Source organism: Mustela erminea, chromosome 9 (genome assembly GCF_009829155.1).
Source record: "Mustela erminea isolate mMusErm1 chromosome 9, mMusErm1.Pri, whole genome shotgun sequence".
Taxonomy (NCBI): domain Eukaryota; kingdom Metazoa; phylum Chordata; class Mammalia; order Carnivora; family Mustelidae; genus Mustela; species Mustela erminea.
In genome coordinates this window covers 99,929,721-99,950,745 of record NC_045622.1, presented here as the reverse complement: position 1 = coordinate 99,950,745, position 21,025 = coordinate 99,929,721, and the positions used below count along the sequence as shown (strand labels likewise).

The 21,025-nt window shown below is 34.2% G+C and overlaps 2 protein-coding genes across 2 annotated transcripts; both read left to right on the top strand.

The window, feature by feature from the left end:
* The first annotated feature begins 8,856 nt into the window (after positions 1-8,856).
* On the top strand, positions 8,857-9,798 carry LOC116600209 (olfactory receptor 10AG1-like). The gene has a single exon (XM_032360327.1). It carries the CDS (start codon positions 8,866-8,868, stop codon positions 9,796-9,798), a length of 933 nt encoding a protein of 310 aa, XP_032216218.1. The 5' UTR covers positions 8,857-8,865.
* Positions 9,799-17,470: 7,672 nt separating this feature from the next.
* LOC116600212 (olfactory receptor 10AG1-like) lies at positions 17,471-18,439 on the top strand. Its single transcript, XM_032360331.1, has one exon. The coding sequence runs from the start codon at positions 17,489-17,491 to the stop codon at positions 18,437-18,439; it is 951 nt and encodes a 316-aa protein (XP_032216222.1). The 5' UTR covers positions 17,471-17,488.
* The last annotated feature ends 2,586 nt before the right edge of the window (positions 18,440-21,025 follow it).

Here is a 21,025-nt window from a genome sequence, read left to right as displayed (position 1 = left end):
CAGGACTGGAAGAGATTATGCTAAGTGAAATAAGTTAAGCAGAGAGAGTCAATTATCATATGGTTTCACTTATTTGTGGAGCATAACAAATAGCATGGAGGACATGGGGAGTTAGAGAGGAGAAGGGAGTTGAGGGAAATTGGAAGGGGAGGTGAACCATGAGAGACTGTGGACTCTGAAAAACAATCTGAGCATTTTGAAGGAGTGAGGGGTGGGAGGTTGGGGGAACCAGGTGGTGGGTATTAGAGAGGGCACGGATTGTATGGAGCACTGGGTGTGGTGCAAAAACAATGAATACTGTTATGCTGAAAAAAAAATTTAAAAAAACCACAAAAAATAAATTAAATAAATAAATAAATATATAAATATATAGATAGATATGGTTCCAATATCATTTTACAAATATAACACCAATGAATTAAGACCATGATTTCAGAGCTCAGAATGTTAGTAGTAACTGATGATCAAATGTCTATATATGGTGCCAATCTAGAGAAATAATGGAAGAAAATTCACCAAGAAAGTTGGTTTTATAAGTTATGGAATGCCTCTGTTCCAGTATTCCATTGCTGCATTAAAAAAAAAAAAAACACAGACTTTTTAACTTAGAGTATTATCACTTTATTGTATCTCATAAATGTAGAGGTTAGGAATTAAGGCAGGAGACAGCTGGTGATGATCATTCTATCTCATGTTGCCCTGACTGTGGTCACTCAGGGGTACTCAGATGGCGATGAGTCTAATCTACAATGTACAAAATGGCTTGACAAAAATCCAGTTTTGTGTAACTTATATTCTATTGGGGAAAACCAGTTAAATTAAAAGAAACACATTGTTAAGATTATATACAATAATGAAATAAATCAAATACAATCATGTGCATAACAACTGTATTTGCAGTATTTAGTGATGTTTAATTTATTTTGGGTAATCAAAGATTACAAAACATTTTCCCATTGTAACTGGCATTATGCATCTCATTTATCTCACCAATGACACTTTCATCTAGACAGTAGAATCCTACATGTGATTAAGTCTTTAAAAAAGAAAAAAAATAATTAAGTGCGGGTGTAAAAGGTGAAGAAAGGCAGAGTAAAAATTTTTATACTCACTACAATTGTCATAAGACATAAATGTATGTATGCACAGAACACAATCCAGAATCTTCAATGAAATTATTATAGTTTATAAGTGATTTTAACATGTTTGTTGAATACAGACAATAAATAAAAATCAATGTGTTTTTATGAAAAGAAGCAAACATAATTAGATATTTAAAATGTACAAAAACCACTGTGCAAAACAAATAAGATCAAATATGTCAAATACTTGAATATTAAAATTCTAATAAAAATGTATGGAAAGTCTATCCAATAAACTATAAAATAATTTGAAGGAATTGAAAGAAAAATAAATAAAAGGATATTAAAACATGGGTACTCCAATTTGAAGAAGTTTGCCTTCATCTAGAGACACTTACTCTTAGGTATGTATCCAGCAGAATTGCTTACAATGTTTCCAAAGACAAAACTGCACAAATTCATACCTGTGCAAGTTGTATTGTTCAAGGAATAAGTGATGGTGTCCATCCCACCCCCCAGGGCTTGTGCACACTCACCATTAGTATATAAAATGTGTGTTTCCAAGCAATTACATTGGACAGGTGTCCTAGGGTTTCTTACAAACTAAATATCTGTGTCCTTTAAAACTGTATTCCTTTTTCTTGAATGAAATTGAGTATTCTTTCATATGTTGAAAGGATGATTTCCCTCCCCTTTCTATAAAGTTTTACTTCATTTACTTGACCTGTTTTCCTTCTTTTTTTTCCTTCCTTCCTTCCTTTAGTTCCTTCCTTCCTTCATTTCTTCCTTCTTTTTTTTTCCCCCTCTTTCTTTCTTTTTAGAATTCTTGATATTTAAGAAGATGTTATTTGTAATGGCAAATAACACCTTATCTGAGATATTACATTTTATCAACATTATCAATAGTATTTTGATTTTATTTTTGGTTCAGCTTTGTTTCTACCACATAGAATTACTTATTTTTATGTAGTTGCTTTCTTTTTTGTTCAATTTTTATGTCCTGCATTTTTAATCTTGAGCCAAAGCTACATAATCTTTCTGTGCTTCGATATTACAAAAACTTTAAAAATTATAAAAACTTAGAACTCTTTCATTATCTTATCTTCTAAAATATTTAAACCTTTGGCTCAGATTTCCTTACTGTAGTATGATGTTTTACTGAAAATCTGTATTTTTTCTTCAAAGCTTTCCATGCTGTCCCAGTAACATGTATTTTAAATGTCCACGTCTTGCCAATTTGGTAGGTGAGCTTTATTGAATGATAAATTCTCATTCGTATTGGAATCTTTTGCTATCTTTCTACTCTATGGCATCAGAAGATCTCCATACCCACACCTGGTACTAGTATTATGAGGCTTCGAACCCTTCGGCAGAGCTACTTGTTGGATGTACATTCTCAGTAACACCTGCCTGGCCCTCCTCTCACTCACTTCCTGAGCTCTGTCATGTCTGTCTTCCCTGTGAAATCTGTCGCCCTCCTCCTCCCTGCCTTCCATGTTCCCCTGCATGTGTTCCTAATATTTCATAATTAGTTTTCCTAATCACTCTCTGTTATCACATTACCATAGGAGTTCTCTCTCTTGGAAATATTTTCTCTTTCTAATCATAAACTTGTAGAAATCACTATTTATTAAATAACAAGAAGCAACATCCTATTTTTGAGGAATTGAACCCAAGCCATGATTTTTAAACAATCTAAGTGTTGGAAGTCATTGTCTTTTCCAGAATTGAAGCTTAGAGACATGCTTTGCCTGGCATCTTTCCCACACAGCTGGGGAAAAAAAAAATAATAATTATGCTACATGTTGTTTGGTAGTATTTCCACTTAAAAGTGGGTTCAGGGGGTGCCTGGGTGGCTCAGTGAGTTAAAGCCTCTGCCTTTGGCTCAGGTCATGATCCCAGGGTCCTGGGATCAAGCCCCGCATTGATCTGTTCAGTCGGGAGTCTGCCTCCCCCCACCTCTCTCTCTCTGCCCATCTCTTTCCCTGTTTGTAATTTCTGTCTGTCAAATAAATAAATAAAATCTTTAAAAAAACAAGTGGGTCCAGACTGGAAATAAAATGAGAGGCAGATGACAAAATGCTGTATGAAAAAGAATTTTCCCCTACCAAAGGTCATATTGGTTCCAAAATTATTTTTTAAGATTATCTTTATTTATGAGAGAGAGAGAGAGGGAGGGAGAATGAGCAGAGGGAGGGGCAGAGGGAGAAGCACACTCCGTTGAGCAGGGATCCCAATGTGGGGTTTTATCCTGGGACTCCAGAATCATGACCTGAGCCAAAGGCTGAGAGCTTAATAGACTGAGCCATTCAGGCATCCCCCCAAATTAATTTTTTAAACTAGATATAATACATCCAACAGCTAGCTCTCAGGCTGCCTTGGTGCTCATGAAGAAGTCAAGAAAAGAACAGGTTAAAACAGTATCTGTCATCAGGACATTTACAACTATTACACAGGCAGAACCCCAAATATAGAGAATAGTAAGAAAAGAAATGGTTTAAGAAAGTGATGCGAACGAGTCTAACAGAAACAGAAGCTCTATATGGAGTATTCATAACAGTGGATGAATTGGATGTATATCAGTTTTGGATGGTCTTAAATGATATTGCTCAGTACTCTATTCATAGTAACAAATAAGACACACTGTGTGCATTATTCCATGGAGAGGCTGAAGAGAAAATATTCTGGGTAGAGTGAGTGAGAGCTATCTGGAAAAAAATGTAACAAATTACAGAATGCCAAAATGATACATGTAATTAGAGAGTTAAGCATTTCTGGTTGGAGAGAACCCACAGTGTAAAGATGACTACCTTTTATTTAAAGAGCACTTTATTTTTGGAAAGAACAGGACAATTTATAGTTGAATGTCTTTGATGGACTAAGTGATATCATCTAAAGTAATATGAATATTTAAATCCTCTACAGTGAGAAAAAATCAGCATCATCCCTACTAAGAAAGGTAAATATGAACTATTTCATACTGTTGGAAGCTTCACTTATAATACGTTTAAGTTTAAAAATTAAGATTTAATATATATAGAAAATGTGTCATATTAAAGCAAGTCCTACATATTTCTGATATTAAATAGAATTTATAGTTAAATAATAATTAAATACTGATATTAAATCTCTTTGAATACTCAAAACTTGAATAACTGATATGTATGGTAAACACATAATAGGGTCAAACTTAATTTTGAGCCAAGATCTGGTAATGAATACACATTTATTTCATAATTTTAGTCTTGATGACATTGTACTAAAAGATTTTAAAATAAAATAATTCAGCTAATACAATCATAATTTTATGTGAATTCAAGGAATATTTTATTCTTCAAAATAAAGAAAAAATGATCTTATAATTAATTACAGAGTTTCATTTGCTTATCAATAGTAAATATACAAACATAAGTAAAGTCAGTAGAGATGTTAATATGGTAAATATCAAACTGATTTAGAGTAATATTGCCCAGTCCCTCAATCATTTGGATATTTCCAGAAAGTAGAAGCTTGAATTTAAAAAATAGCTATATGAGAACATTTTTATTTTTTTCTTGATGAGTAAATAATTAAACATTTATAGGAAAGGAGAATAATATAGATAATTTTGTGAGAGACACAAAGTAAAAATTTGCTCTTTCTACTCTGTTGCCTCATGAGAGTAGCATATGCAAATCTTACATGGTTCATGTTTTACCTTGATGATTTAAGTGTGAAAACGTAGGGTTTGTCCAACTAGAAATTATATTTTATTCAGCACTGGAGGCTGTTACATTGAAATAATTAGAGTGAAATTATTTAAACCAAATGCTGCCATTCTTTAAAGTGATGCACAAACATTAGACTCTTGTTCTTTCTTGCATTAATTCTTTTATCCCTTTTAAGAGTGAAGATTCTTAAATAGTGTCTACATCTTCGGTTCATTGTAGAATCGAATATTGAGCATCTTGATACATATATTGTATTTCTTTTTCTTTCTTTCTTCTTTTTTTTTTTTGTGATCTGTATGTATCTCTAATAGGAAAGGGATCACAGTCCTTCCTATCAGATAATTTAGTGTCGGTGAAAGAAAGGACAACAAAAGGAATTTAGCAAATTGCAGCACTAAATCTTGAACAGTTATGCATCCTGTAGGCAAGGTTAAGAGTTTAAAAACTCTACATATTGGCAGAGAATTCAGGAGAATTTGCGACGTGAGTGTTTAATTGTTTGGGATTTCTTTTTTTTTTTAATTTTTATTTTATTTTATTTATTTATTTCTAAAGATTTTATTTATTTGACAGAGAGAGAGAAATCACAAGTAGGCAGAGAGGCAGGCAGAGAGAGAGAGGGGAGGAAGCAGGCTCCCTGCGGAGCAGAGAGCCCGACGTGGGGCTTGATCCCAGGACCCTGGGATCATGACCTGAGCCGAAGGCAGAGGCTTTAACCTACTGAGCCACCCAGGCACCCCAATTGTTTGGGATTTCTATAACATTTGGTGATCACTTTAAAATCTCACTGCATTTCTCTAATAATTGTGTGACACAAAGAAAAGTTTTTTGCAGGGCATTTTTCCAAGTTGTGTAGAACTCTGAATATAATGCAGAAGAATAAAACCTATTTTTTAGTTATAATGGTCATAACTAGCATATGTGTTAACTTTTATAAATGCCAAGGCTTCTTCCAGTTTTTTTGCGTATATTAAATGATTTAATTCACATAATGACACAAAGCATTGGAACAACAGCAGGATCACTTTTGACCGAGAGAACAGAGTAACTTGCACCAGGTCTCAATCTAGCAGTGGAGTGGCCAGGCTTCAGTTCCGTCCACCAGTGGAGGACTGTACTCCTCACCTATGACATTGCACAGGGGCTAAGTTTCATGAACCATGTCCAATCCCATCAAGATGGAGAGATGGAGAGATGAGGGACAGGCTGGGTGGACCTTGCGGTCAGCCAAAAGACATGGGCACGCAACAATCAAGGAGGGACTCAGACGGAGATACAGGCCCGAGAGCAGACGTGAGCATGATTTCCCCCCTTTCCCCCTTAAAATCACTCTCCAGAGCCTCCTTCTCCTCACTAGTCTGGCCCTGAGAAAGAGAAGAGTGGAAAAGAGTGATCACCCACAAGAGGATACAATAACTCTATGACATGAAATTCTGCTGGCAATGAACTGTGACACTGGAGAATACAAAGAACAAAATATAATCCTAATTGTAATTATTTAATCCCAGCTAATAAGTAATCAGCTTAAATTTGATAGGTAATAATGTTATCAATAATCTCCCATTCATTTCTCACAAATGAAGAAGCAAAATTTAGAAAGTTTAAATGATTATTTAACATTACACAAATGATAAATCCTGGAAAAAGGATTCAAAGATGAAAAAAAAAAAAAAAACCCACTAGTTTGCAGTTATGAACATGTGCAACTGGTCAAGGACCCACATTTTGTGAGGCCCCATATCCTTATGTTTAAAGAATGGTGAGTTTAGAAATGGTGTTGAGGGAGTATGTTTGGAGGACCAACAAAGGCAATGGAGGGTGCATATTGTACAGGGTTAAACCAGACGTAGACATCTTTTCTCCCTGCACCCACACATGTACAGACCGCTGGTAGTGAACACATTTCTGGCTATCCTTGTTTCCCCAAGTTCGATCTCCTTTAGTTTTTTGTTTTTTTTTTTTATCTGAATCAGTGTTCTCTAGTTAATATTTTTGAATAAAACCCTCTTATGTTTTCCACCGATAAGTCTTCTAAAAGATATTTTCATGAGATGATAACAGTTCTAACAATTAAAGAAATCTAATAATTTGAGCCTAATAATAGGGGCATTTAAGCTCAAGGTCAACAAGTGAAGACAGAGGAATGAAGGACTGAAATTGGCGTCTGAAAATATATGTGAAAAGACACTTTATGAAAAAGTGCTACTGGGGGCGCCAGGGTGGCTCAGTGGGTTAAACCTCTGCCTCCGGCTCAGGTCCTGATCTCAGAGTCCTGGGATGGAATCCCACATCAGGCTCTCTGCTCATCGGGGAGCCTGCTTCCAACCACCTCCACATGCCTCTCTGCCTACTTGCGATCTCTTTCTCTGTCAAATAAATAAATAAAATCTAAAAAAAAGAAGTGTTACTAAACAAAAAACTGCATGGAAAAGTATAATAGGATTGTCAAAAAGTGCAGTCAATTAAGAAAGTAAGGTCATATGGCAAAGCTTAGAGTCTGTCTCCACAACAGCCAACATTCCAGAGCCTCTGCTGAATGGGATATAGTTTCTTTATCCTAGGTTGTTTTCAGAAAGTGTAATGGAATGACCCTCAAGGAACTTTCAGGGGGGATTTTACAGTGATAATCCACAGGATTTAGTTGTCTATATCCTTATGCTGATGGAAAATGGTGCCATTATTTCTAAAAAATGAAGAACTGGGCCCCATTGTCCAGGTTACCATGCAGATTTTGTTTTTTAAGTTTTTTGTAATAAAATCTTTGAATTTTCTTTTCCTTCTTGGAAATCTGCTATGTATCCATTACCCTCCCAGAATGCTCATGAATCTTGGGACCCAAATAGAAGGGTTTTTAGGTTAGTCATACAACTGTTTGAGCTTAAGTACTTCCACCTATAATATACCATGAAGACACCAACATAGAATTCAAGATCATTTTAGAATACATGAGAGATCTTATTGCACGTTCTTGGCTAACACAATGGTCACTTAGTTAAAATTACTTTTGTCCTTTGTTTTCTCAGATATTGTTTGATGGTATAATGTAATTGTCTTTCTTGTTTAAATTTCTATATTGTCCACCTATATCTCAATATATGAAATTATTGAGTCTCTGTAAGTTTTATTAATTAATTACTCATGATCAAATACACTTGCTCACTCTCTGGTTAAAATATATATTCTCTGTCTTTGGTATTTCTGGAAACTAATAATGATATTTTAAAATATTTTATAGCATTCCATTATGATTTTTATGTTTTTCACCTCTGAAATATTATTACAATGAAAATTGTTAGATGAAAATAGCCAATGGCAGATAGCAAGTCACTGAAAGATAAATTTACTAGGCAGAGTTTTAGAAACCATATCATCAATGTAATTCCTTTAATATTGTCATTATTAATTAAGTAATCAATAGCTCAAAAAACACTAAAACATTTACTGCATCTTTGAGTAAGATAAATAAAAGATCTTGCTTTGTAATACCTGAAGACTATTTATTTTGATAAATAAATGAAACCAGATGGTTTCAAATAACATGCATACATGAATAGTAACAGTTACAACTGTACCGTGTGAAAAGAAAGGCATGCCTTATACTTGGAAGAGTGGAGAAATTACAAGAAAAAAAATAATAATTTGAAATATGATGGTAATATACCAATGAGAAAATGTGATGTAAAAGTTTCTGCCTCAGAATTCTGCTTGTTGATACGAAGAAAAAAATGGACTAATTTGGTCTACACACAAACATACAAAAATTCAAAATTAATAATTCTAGAACATATCACTTTCTTCCAAATCCAAACCTAGCCTTAAATATCAAATACATTGATATATTTAGAATTTAGCATGTATTCTCTATTATACTTCAGTTGTGTTCTTAGAGCCCAGGATGTAAAAAGTTGGAAATTAGTAAACAATAGAAATTGTATGTGCTAATTCCCCCAAGTCCCTTTAGTCCATTAGAAATTAAAATAAATAAATAAATAAATAAATCAAAACAAACAAACAAACAAAAAACTGGAAAACAGCCCTCAAAAGATAACTGGCTAATTTTATTGTTTTCACAGATGGAAAAAAACCCAGCAGAAGTAAATCTCACTTCAATGATGGAATTTATTCTTTTGGGATTTTCTGATTATCCCAATCTTCAAATGTTTCTTTTCATAATATTCTTCTTTGTCTACGTGATAATTCTGATGGGAAATGGCATTATTGTTCTCATAACCAGGGTTGACCAGGCTCTCCAGACTCCCATGTATTTTTTCCTTAGTAATTTTTCCTTCTTGGAAGTCTGTTTTGTATCTGCCACTCTTCCCAGAATGCTCACAAATCTTTGGACTCAAAAAAGAAGTATCTCTTTGTTTGCCTGTGCAACACAAATGAGTTTTGTGCTTATGCTTGGAAACGTAGAGTGCCTCCTTCTGATGGTGATGGCCTATGACCGCTACATTGCCATTTGTAACCCTCTGCACTACCCTCTCGTCATGAACCACAAGGTCTGTGTCCAGCTGGTGGCAGCCTGCTGGATCACAGGCGTTCTGGTTGAGATAGGACAGACATGCCAGATTTTCTCTCTGCCATATTGTGGGTCCAACCAAATCAATCACTTCTTCTGTGACATTCCCCCACTACTCAGTCTGGCTTGTGGGAACACTTTCCTGAATGAGATGTTAGTCTTCACAGTTGCTATGCTTTTTGTTATGATCCCTTTTCTATTGATTCTTGGATCCTACAGTAAAATCATCTCTACCATCCTGAGGTTGCCATCAGCAACAGGACGAACCAAAGCTTTCTCCACCTGCTCATCTCATGTCATAATTGTGGCCATGTTTTTTGGATCTGCAATTATTACATATTTACGGCCCAAAGCTAAACATTCCTCCAAAACAGACAAGTTTCTCTCTCTTTTCTATACCATCGTCACCCCAATGTTTAATCCCATGATATACACTCTGAGAAATAAGGATGTCATGATAGCCTTGAGGAAATTGTTGCCTTGAAGTTTAATGTATTAGTTGCTGATTTGAACTCATTGTCAGTTTTCTTATTTAATTCTGCCATTGTGCAATCAAAAATTAGTATTCATTTTGTTTTCCTACCTAACTATACAATAATTACCTGTACTCATTGTTGAACTTGTTATTTTTTGCTGGACTCTAATATCAGGATTATATCCACAAGGTGGTCATGCCAATTAAGAAATTAAGAAACTAAGTATCCAGCCAATTCCATATTCAGGCCACCACTCTACTTCTCCTTCAATATTACTAGTAACTACTTGTTATGTTTTACTGAAAAAATGTAATTTTTCTTATCTAGTATTTGTTGCCATATACTTTTTTTCCACCTAAAAATTATAGTCTTTATTTTATTTTTTTTTCTTAGAGCAAATGGGCTTTATTTCAGGAACTTGCAATTAAAAGATGGTCTACTGAATGTCTTTGATACTCTTCCTTTTATGTAACAGTCTTTTTTTCTTCTCATGAAATTATTCGATTGTAAATATGGTAAGCCTTTGGAGAATATTTGCTAAATATCTACATGATTATACTTTTATGAGACATTTTACCACTCATCAAACTGAATTTTCTTTGTTATGATTTTGAGAACACCAAAGGAAAGACTAAAACAAAAAAAGCTCTTTGATTATGGATATTTAGAAATTGGTAAGACGGCAATGCAACTTTCACAATCTGCTTTTTTTTTTTTCTATAGTCAGCCTGATTTCTCTTTGACATATGCTTTTGCTATATGGCTGCATCATGACCAGTGATGTTTTGATAATTTCTTAACTTAGATTTTATTAATGCAAAAAGTGAGTGTACTGTGCTTTTCAGACATACTATATGTATGGGATTGGACTCCTTTGTTCCCAAAAGGATTCACCCATTCTCTAAGATTACTTGACTTAATTTTTTTATTCTTTTGGTGGAACATAGAATTGAGATTACTATAGCAGCGTTTCTGATATTTTTGCATTATTTTGTCAAGTCCTTCTGGATGAAAGGAGGATAAGTGAGAAAAGAGAATCATTATACTAAACCGACAAAAGTTACCGTTAAGAAGCAAAAGTCTTATACTTCTTTAGATGCTTCCCATTAAAATACAGAAAACCCATTTGGATATATTTTCAATCAAACTTGATTGGAAAATAATGTAGTTTGTATACAGTTTTTTTATTGTTTTAAGGTATTTATTTATTGTATCTCTTCTCTATACATTTAAATAATATCCATAATTTATAAATCAGTTAGTTCTCTTATTTAGAGAGTTATCATGGCATCAATAATAACATCTAAAAATACAGAACAATTAAGGTACTCCTTTCAGAAAAGAGAATGTTCCTAGAATAACTGTGACTAAAACATATTAACCATCTAGAGAAATAATGGAAGGAAAGGTAAGAATGTTGATTTCATAACCATTTGGAAGTGTCCCGTTTCAGTTTTTTACTGTTGCATAACAAATCACACCCTAGGTTTGTAGCTTAGAACAAGGGTCAGGAATTGGGGCAGGACCCACTGAGTGATTCTTCTGCTCCATGTGACACTGTGGTCACTAAAGGAGTATTCACATGGTAACTGGTCTGATCTGTGATGTCTAAAATAGCTTTGTATCACTATATAATACGTTGTGTTACCATATGATATCGTTACAATCGTGGATTTCAGAGGGAAAAAAAAATCTGGTTGTTATGTAACTTACATATACAATGGAAGAAGCAGTTAAATACTTAGAGAAATACATTAGTAAGAAGAGAGCCTGGTTGCCTCAGTCAGTTGAGAATATCCAACTTGGTTTCAGCTCAGGTCATGATCTCTGGTTTAGGACTCTACACTTGGTGGAGAGTCTGCTTGAGGATTCTCTCCCTTTGTCCTTCCCCTCACACGTGCTCAATCCCTCTCTCTCCAAAGTAAATAAATAACTAAATCTTTTAAAAAATACATTAATAAGATAGTCTAAAAGTATGATGTAAATCATGTACAGTAAACTGTCTGAGATTGCATTTGTAATAGAACACTTTTTAATTTACTTTGGTAATCAGAGGTTAAGGAATATTTTCCATCAGGACAGGCACTGGGGTTTCTTTTTTTTAATCTCACCCATAGGACTCACCTACAGAAAAAAAAAAAATTTACATATTATTAAGTTAAAAATGATAAGGGAAAACAATGAAGAAATGATAAATGAAAAGAGGAGAGGAAGGGTCCCACATTCACTAGTTTACATAAGGTACGACACATATACATGGCAATAAGAAAGAGACGTGTTAGAATATGAGCTAATAAACACAATTATGTGTAAAAATATTGAAATGTGTCTTTCTGCAATTGAGACCAAGAAAAAGATTGTGTCTTACAGTTTGTATTCATCATTTTACTGGCAATACTAGATTCTGTAGTGACAAAGAAATAATGTGAGAATTGGAAAGATAAGTATTAAAGTAATTATTGGCAACATATATAAATGTAGATGTAGAAATATTCCAGAATCTACATTGAAATTACTAGAGTTAATAAATTAATCCTATATATGTGCTGAATGTATAATCAATAAACAAAGTCAATGTATTTCCACACAAAAGAAGCAAACATAAGTTAACATTAAAGCACTATGTAAATAGGATCGAATATATCAAATTCTTAAGAGAAATCTAGTTAAAAAAAAAAAAAAACATGCAGGAAGTCTACCCAGTAAACTATAAGATAATTTGAGGAAAGTTTTAGAGAGGTAAAGTAAATGGATTGCAAGGACATGTTCATGGATTAAAACTCAGTATTTTTCAATAATTGAAAATATTAATAATAATTTTCAGGTGTCAGTTTTCCTCAGTATGAACCACAAATTCAATACAATACAAAAAAATCCCATCTGTATGTGTACAAGATGTGTGTTTGTAATGTACCAACCTGATTCTAAAACTGTTGTGGAAATGAAGATAGCCAGCAATAGCCAAACCACTGCTGGAGAGAAGTAGAGAGGGAGCACTCACTCTGCTGGGCATCAGGACATTATAAACTGGGAATTCAGACCAGAGGAAAGAGTTCAACAATAGATAAAGAGACCAGTGGCACAAAATAGAGAGCCCAGTACATACCAAGCTCCTGGTCTCACTTGAATATATAAAAACCACAGAGTAATATAGAAAAGATGAGTTTTTATAAATTGTACTAATTTAATTAGAAGTGAATGTATTTTTAAAAATATACCCATACCTCACATTTATAAAAAAAAAATCCAGATAGTTTGCAAACCTAAATATGAAATGCAACATAATAAAGCTTTAAAGAAAATAGACTATGTTATGACCCAGTAATTACACTACTAGGTATATATCCAAAAGAGAGCAAAATACTGATTCAAAGAGGCACATGTACCCCTATATTTCTTGTAGTATTATTTGTAATAGTCAAATTGTCGAAAGAGCCCAAATGTGCATTGGCTGACAATTGGATAAAGAAGATGTGGTATAAATATACAATGGGATATTACTCAGCCATCAAGAAGAATGAAATCTTACCATTTGCAATGACATGGATGGAGCTAGAGAGTACAATGCTAAGTGGAATAAGACAGTCAGAGAAAGACAAATATCATATGATATCACTAATAGGTAAAATTTAAGAAACAAAACAAATAAGTAGGGGGAAAATAGAGATAGAGACAAATTAAGAAACAGACTTTTAACTAATAAAGAGTAAACCAATGATTACCAGAGGGGTGGTAGGTGGGGGATGTGTGAAACAGGGAATTGGGATTAAAGAGTATATTTATCATGATGAAAAAAATAAAATAAAATGATTAAAGTAAAACAAGAAAACTGATCATAGTATGCCGAGCCATAGAAACTCTTCTGATGCTAGCATGTGAATTGTTACCCCATTTAGAGTAATCTGCCTTCATCTACAGAATTCTCCTCTTAAGTACGAATCCAGCAGAATTACATACACATGGGTGCTGGGAACCCTCTAAGAATGTTTATTTTAGCAACCTTCATGATAGCAAACACTTATCAAATAAAAATTGTAACATTAACTGTAAATTTCACATGAAGGAAAAGCAGAGATCTATCAAAATGAACAACACAATTATATTCAACTTGATTGAAGTCTATCAGTGAACAAAATAAACCATAAACATAGTGTATATGTCCTTTTAGGTAATGTTAAAAGACAATATTTGGGGATGCTTACTGATTTAATGGCTCCCATTGGGAAGAGGAATTGCAAACTAGAGTACAACAGGATTATTAGATGAAAGAAACCATAGTTTCTTAATTATTGGTCACAAAATTGTACTGTAGTAAAAATGAAAGATGTTCTTTATTTTGTTGAGAAACTGGTACATCTAAGACACTGTTTCACTTTTTAAATTATTATTATTATTTTCTGGTGATGGTAATACTTAATTGAATAAAGAAACACTCAATTTTTGGTCTTAAGGATAGGATAGGTATTAGATCAGTCTACTCCAATGGGGGATGGTCATTCAATATGTCCCAGCCTGTAAGTAACTGACATCTTATTCAAGGCAAATCATGAATGAAGTTCCCATTTGCATATAAACATGAAGGAAGTCCCTCAGCAATATCAAATCAGTGACAATAAGGAGTCTAGAGAACCAATGTATAGGAAGCATGCTATAGTGAAGAGAAGCAGCCTTAAAATACAGAAAGGAAAGGCAGTTTTGAAAACATACTATCTGGACAAATAAAAATGTACCATTTTGACAAATGGAAGCACAGAATTTTCACAAATAGCCAAAGAACCCCCAAAAGGAAGAAACAAATGTAATTGCAAATAGAAGTAGATATTGGGTTTGCCACTTTAGGCATGATAATTTTATCTCCATACCTAGCTAGAAGTAGCCTAAATAGGAAAACAATTTTGACAGGAAAGTTTCTTTCTCTCTCTCTTTCTTAAATATTTTTAAACGCTTATTTCTGAGGTAGTTTACATTTTGAATCAGCTGGATATTTTCCCTGATGCCTGAGAAGATGATGTAACTTAAAACCATCTAGATTTTTTTTTAAACCATCTAGATTTTTGTCAGCAGACATGGCATGCTTCAATTTCCACAAAATTTAATCTAGGAACAGACCTCTCTTCTTCTGAAAATGGATCTTACTGCCTAATATATTCAGGAACCAATACCATGCTCATGTGATAAAACATGTAACACATTTTTCTAAGGTTGTGGAGGATCTAGACCAGGATGAATTACAGAATGAAAGTAAGAAAAGCAAACCCATACTAATTATTAAGGATCTAAAAACAAACACAAAAAAATTAAACTATTTTCCTGAAAGTAATACTAGACAACAAAGTGACACATTTTCTCCCCCTAGGGACTCCCCCCCCCCATAGTGGGGAAGCTTTTTGCAAGAAGAACCTGAAGAGAAGGACAGGTCATCTACAGAGAAAGTTTTATAAAATAAACTCAAATGATTGCTCAACAGAGGCAGTCTTCTGGAAATCAAAATGATACACGAGAGAAGATGTCCCCTAGGATGAGCATGACGACTTCCTATTTATAAGCAGCTAATGTTTGAAGCCAGCAAGAGTACTGTAGAATTACAGTGAATTACTGACACGAAAGAAGAACATAAAAATTTTATCGGTTACAAAACACCTACACTCATATAGATAGCTTCATGCAAATTCATAAAGGTAAGGTATAATTGTGCTGCTAGACTATTTTATTTAAGGGTACTTCTAAAATTGAGGCTCAAGATACAAAGAACAAAATAGAAAAGCATAACATTTTGAGATCTTTATCTGAAAATGAGTTACCTACTCTTGGGGAGGAAATAATTTTATATATCCCTCAAGGTTCTTCTAGCTGGTCTAAGAGAAACTGACATGAGACAAAACAGAAGAGAAAAAAAAAATTAATTTTGTGTCCACAGAAGCCCAATAAATAAATTGAGACCTAAAGAAGTGACCGTGTTGCTTTTATGCATCTTAGACAAAGGGATTCCAAACAGAATTTGGGCTGGGGTAGTAATCAGTAAAAGTAATAAGGTTTGTTTAAATAGGTTTCTTCCACCCTGAGTTGCCTATCTCTGAAGATAGGAATGTCTCTCTATATCATGCTACAGGTCCTTTTATATGGAAAATTTATTTCCTGCTTTCTGGAGACAAAAGGAGAGGTTGTCAGAGTGCTTTTCTTGTACTGGCCTGTTTCTTAAGTAACTTTAATACAAAATAATCATTATAGCATTGTGGCATAATTTGGAGCAGCCTGCCCTGTACTTCCCATTACTTAACATGATCCATATAGTTCTTACCTTTCTTAATGGTAAAGTAAAATTGGATATATGTAAAATAACAATCATTATTATATTTGTAATAAAAATATTCACTTACTTAAGGTAATTTTGAAAACTAGTTCTAATGAAAATGGGAAAGTATGAGAGAATTTGCTCAGTTTTTAAAATTTATTTATTTATTTAAAAAAATTTTTTTGCTCAGTTTTATTTATCAAAGTATAAGGCAAAAATGTCAGCTGATAGGGATATAAGATGGAGACAAGAATAGTGGATTTGGGGACTGCCTAATATTAGATGGCATTATTAAGTGAAGTAGGATAGAAAGAGAGTGTGTGTGTGTGTTAGTCCCATTCTTATGCTCTGACCATTTGCATGTTCAGAATAAATAATAATTAGGTTTAATGAAAGTTACACTTTAATAGCTTAAATTTTTAAAAAAGGAATATAAAGAAAGGGAGTTGCATTTGATTGCAATGGAACCTTACATAGGTAAGGAGCAATATATGGGAAAAGATTGCACTGAATGGATCATATTTTTTTTGGATTGGATTAAAGCTTACTTGATATTTATCATGCATTGCACAGGATGTGTTAATAAGGAAGGTTATTGAGCAGTATGATGAGATTAAGCTTTCAATATTTAGCAAAAGTGATGGGAAGGTACATAAAGTAGAACAATAATATTGCATATATTTATTCCCTCAGGAACAAAGGATCGGCTTAAAAAAGTGATTCTAATTGGAAGATAAATAGGAAGAATTAAAACTCATTTTGAATAAGAATGAAACAAAAGTTTAAGAGAAAATATTTGAATTGAAAGAAGATGGAATAAGTCAACCAATACAGAAAAATAAGATGAACTCAGACAAAAACAGTAGAATAATAGTTCCACTTTTAATAGGGGTGAAATAGCTACAGATTATTCCTGCACAATATGCTGTAAATAACAATGCACACTTCTCAGTATCTTTAGTATTATTACATGCAAGTATAAGACCTATATATTAGGATTTTTTTCTTGAATTGATTTTAACTGCACATCAGTTCATTTCTGAGGTTTCACGTATCATTTCCTAGAAATAGAGCAAAGTAATGGAAATAATTTGAGATTACATAAATACATTAATCCATTTACTCCAGGTAACAGTAGAGAAAAATGTGGTTCAAAAGTGTTAGTGAATTGGGGCACTTGGGTGACTCAGTCAGTTGAGCTTCTGACCCTTGATTTTGACTCCGGTCATAATCTCAGGGTCATGAGATAGAACCATGTGTCAGGCTCTACTCTGGATGCAGAGCTTGGTTAAGATTCTCTTTCTCTCTCTTCTCTCCCTTCCCCCCTCCCAACCCTACTTGCACTCTCTCTTTCTCTAAAAAAAAAAAAAGGTGAATTAGCCATCTTGAATTTACTATATCTGCAAATGGAGAACAAATTAAAAACAGAAATTTTGAATATAACTTCCATTGTGGAATTTGTTCTCTTGGGGTTTTCTGATATTCCCAATATCCAATTGATTCTTTTTGGAGTATTTTTAGTCATCTACCTAACTATCCTTATGTGCAATAGCATCATAATATTGATAATAAAAATTGACTCTGCTCTCCAGACCCCCATGTATTTTTTTCTCAGCAATTTTTCCTTCTTAGAAATCTGTTATGTAACAGTCACTATCCCAAGAATGCTCATGGACCTATTGACCAAGAAAGGAAATATTTCTTTCTTTGCCTGTGCTGCGCAAATGTGTTTTGTCCTTATGTTTGGAGGTTCAGAGTGTCTTCTCCTGACAGTGATGGCCTATGACCGCTATGTGGCCATCTGTAACCCTCTGCATTATACTCTAGTCATGAACCACAAGGTCTGTGTCCAGCTGGTGACTGTGTCATGGGTCAGTACAGCTCCAGTTGTAATTGGGCAAACATGCCAGATTTTCTCTCTGCCCTTTTGTGGGTCTAACATAATTAATCATTTCTTCTGTGACATTCCCCCAGTACTCAAACTTGCTTGCGGGGACACATTTGTGAATGAGATAGCAATCTATGTAGTTGCAGTGGTCTTCATCATGGTTCCATTTCTGTTGATTGTTTTCTCCTATGGCAAAATTATATCCAGCATTCTGAAATTGTCATCAGCCAAAGGGAGAGCTAAAGCCTTCTCCACCTGCTCCTCTCACCTGATAGTTGTAGTCTTATTCTATGGAACGGCTACCATCACTTATTTACGACCCAAACCAAATCAGTCTGAAGGAGTTGGAAAATTGATCTCTCTTTTCTACACCGTTTTGATCCCAACATTGAATCCCATTATATATACTCTGAGGAACAAAGACATCATGGTAGCACTGAGAAAACTACTAACAAAGTTATTAATGTGACTCAAATACATGCAATTATGGAATTTGCTTATGTGTTCATCATGTAGAGACAATAGAAAAAAAGTCTTCTAGTTTTATTTCTCAATAATGATCATTAATGTCGTCATAGCAACCTCACATTATATTAAGAAAATTTAGTTTTACAGGATTAAGTTAAGGGCTTCTGTAAATCAAAGCACCATTTATCTCGGTTGCAGCAATCTAATTTGAAGATCCATCTGTCCTCTGCTGTGAACTAGTGAGTTACGAGATTGCCTGAACAATACAATAATAGCTAATTCAGTGTGTTTTATAAGGAAGGTTTAGGGTCATGTGCTGTGATCATTTTTTTTTTAACCTTCCCATTCCTTCAAATATATTTGCTGCCATTCCTTGTACTTGTGATTGAATTTAGTCAGTGACAAAATCCAGCAGCAGCCAAGATGGTGGAAGCAGGAATATCAGTATTTTCCTTGCATTTGTCCTTCTGTCTATCTCTTGTCATTGTCCATGTTGCTTTAAGATTACAAATCCTGAGGATTTTCCCTTTACTCTGGTGACATCATTCCCTCCCCCTTGTAGCTTCAGGTTTTGCTTTGATAATATCTATTTAGTATTACAAGATTCTGGAGTTTTCACTATAAACTATCCAAATGGATGTGTAACACATTGAAATGTTGGTCCTTCTAAAATAAATGTCTATTTACAATCTGCAAATGTGCCGTCTCTGAAAAAAAAAGAAAAAAAAGAAAAGAAAAGAAAAGAAAAAGGACTTTGTAGATGTAATCAAGTCAAGGAAATGAGATCATCCTGATTTAAGGTGGGCAATATATTCCTTGACCAGTGGCCTTATGAGACAGAAAGGTAAACACAGCTTAAAAAATAGAGTCATCGAGAAGAACGACATGTGAAGGTGGAGGCAGAAATGGGAGTGATGCGGCTAAGAGCCAAAAAGAGATCAAGAGCCTCCAAGAGCTGGAAGAAACAAAGAATGAGTCTCCCTTAGATCTTGTAGAGGGAATGAGGAGAGACTGCTAACACTGTGATATTGGACTCTGGATTCTAAAACTATGAGAGATTCAATTTTTGTTGTTTTAAGCTCTTCAGTTGGTGGTATTTTGTTACAGTAGATCTAGGGAAGTAATGCACCATGTAAGTAGTCTTTTCATTGAATTGCTTCTATTTGAATCCTCTGGAATAAATTCTGTACCCTTTTTGGGAAGTAATTTGGCTTTTGTTTCTTTTCAATGAAAAGTTAAAGTACTTGTCCTTTTATTTTAAAAACCATATCAATGAAGGGCGCCTGGGTGGCTCAGTGGGTTAAAGCCTCTGCCTTCAGCTCAGGTCATGATCCTGGGGCCCTGGGATCAAGCCCTGTGGCGGGCTCTCTGCTCAGGAGAGAGCCTGCTTCCCTTCCTTTCTCTCTGCCTGACTCTCTGCCTACTTGTGATCTCTGTCTGTTAAATAAATAAATAAAAATCTTAAAAAAAACATATCAATGAAAACTCATCTTATAGAAATAATATTTTCTAAGAATAATTATTACCTGTATTTGTTTAAAAATTTTTATTAAATGTGTTCATTCAAGAGTGTTTATAAGAGGTTTTTTCTGTTTGTTTGTTTGGTTTTTTTTTTTTTTTTAATAGTGCAAAAGGAAACAAGAAGCAAAGAGAAGGTGCTCTTAGTTGAAACATACTGAGATAGTGGAGTACATCTACACCATATAATATAAGCCAGCCTGTCAAGACAATATTTTAGATCCCCTTCGCTGAAGAATTTCCAAGCTTTCCTGACATGTGAGAAAGTAAATGCATGCATAAAACATAACTCTTTTTGTAAGACAAAGAAGGTTAGCAATCCATAATCTCATACACTAAAAAAAAAAAAGTTAAGATTTTGTTTATTTATTTGTCAGAGGGATCCAGAGAGCACATGCAAGGGAAGCAGCAGGCAGAAGGAGAAACAGGCTCCCAACTGAGCAAGGAGCCAAACATGGGACTCAATCCAAGGATTCTGGGATGGTGGCCTGAGCCAAAGGCAGATGCTTAACTGACTGAGCCACCCAGGTGTCCCAAAACAAAAGTTTCTTGCATATATATGATTATATATGTATTTGTATATATTTATATCATATATTACATATATAATATATATATAATGTAGATACACTGTTCTACTGAGGGAGGAAAAAGAAGCTATAACTAAACATAGAAGAGAAAGTATGAATTATTTTTAAAAGATTTTACTTATTTATTTGATAGAGAGTGGAATCACAAGTAGGCAGAGAGAGAGAGGGAAGCAGACTCCCTGCTGAGCAGAGAGCCCAATGCGGGGCTCGATCTCAGGTCCTTGAGATCATGCCCCAAGCCGAAGGCAGGAGCTTAACCCACTGAGCCACCCAGACACCTGAAAGTGTGAATTATTTTATGTCAATATGATTTTGTATTAATATTCTTCACTTACTTTGGAACACTGTAAAATTCAAACCTACTAATATATATTAACAATGCTGGTCTGTTTAGGAGTTAGCATATATTCGCCTTTGGATTCAGTTTTGCTCTTTGACGCTAGGATATCAAATGCTGGAATTTGAATGGAGATACATTT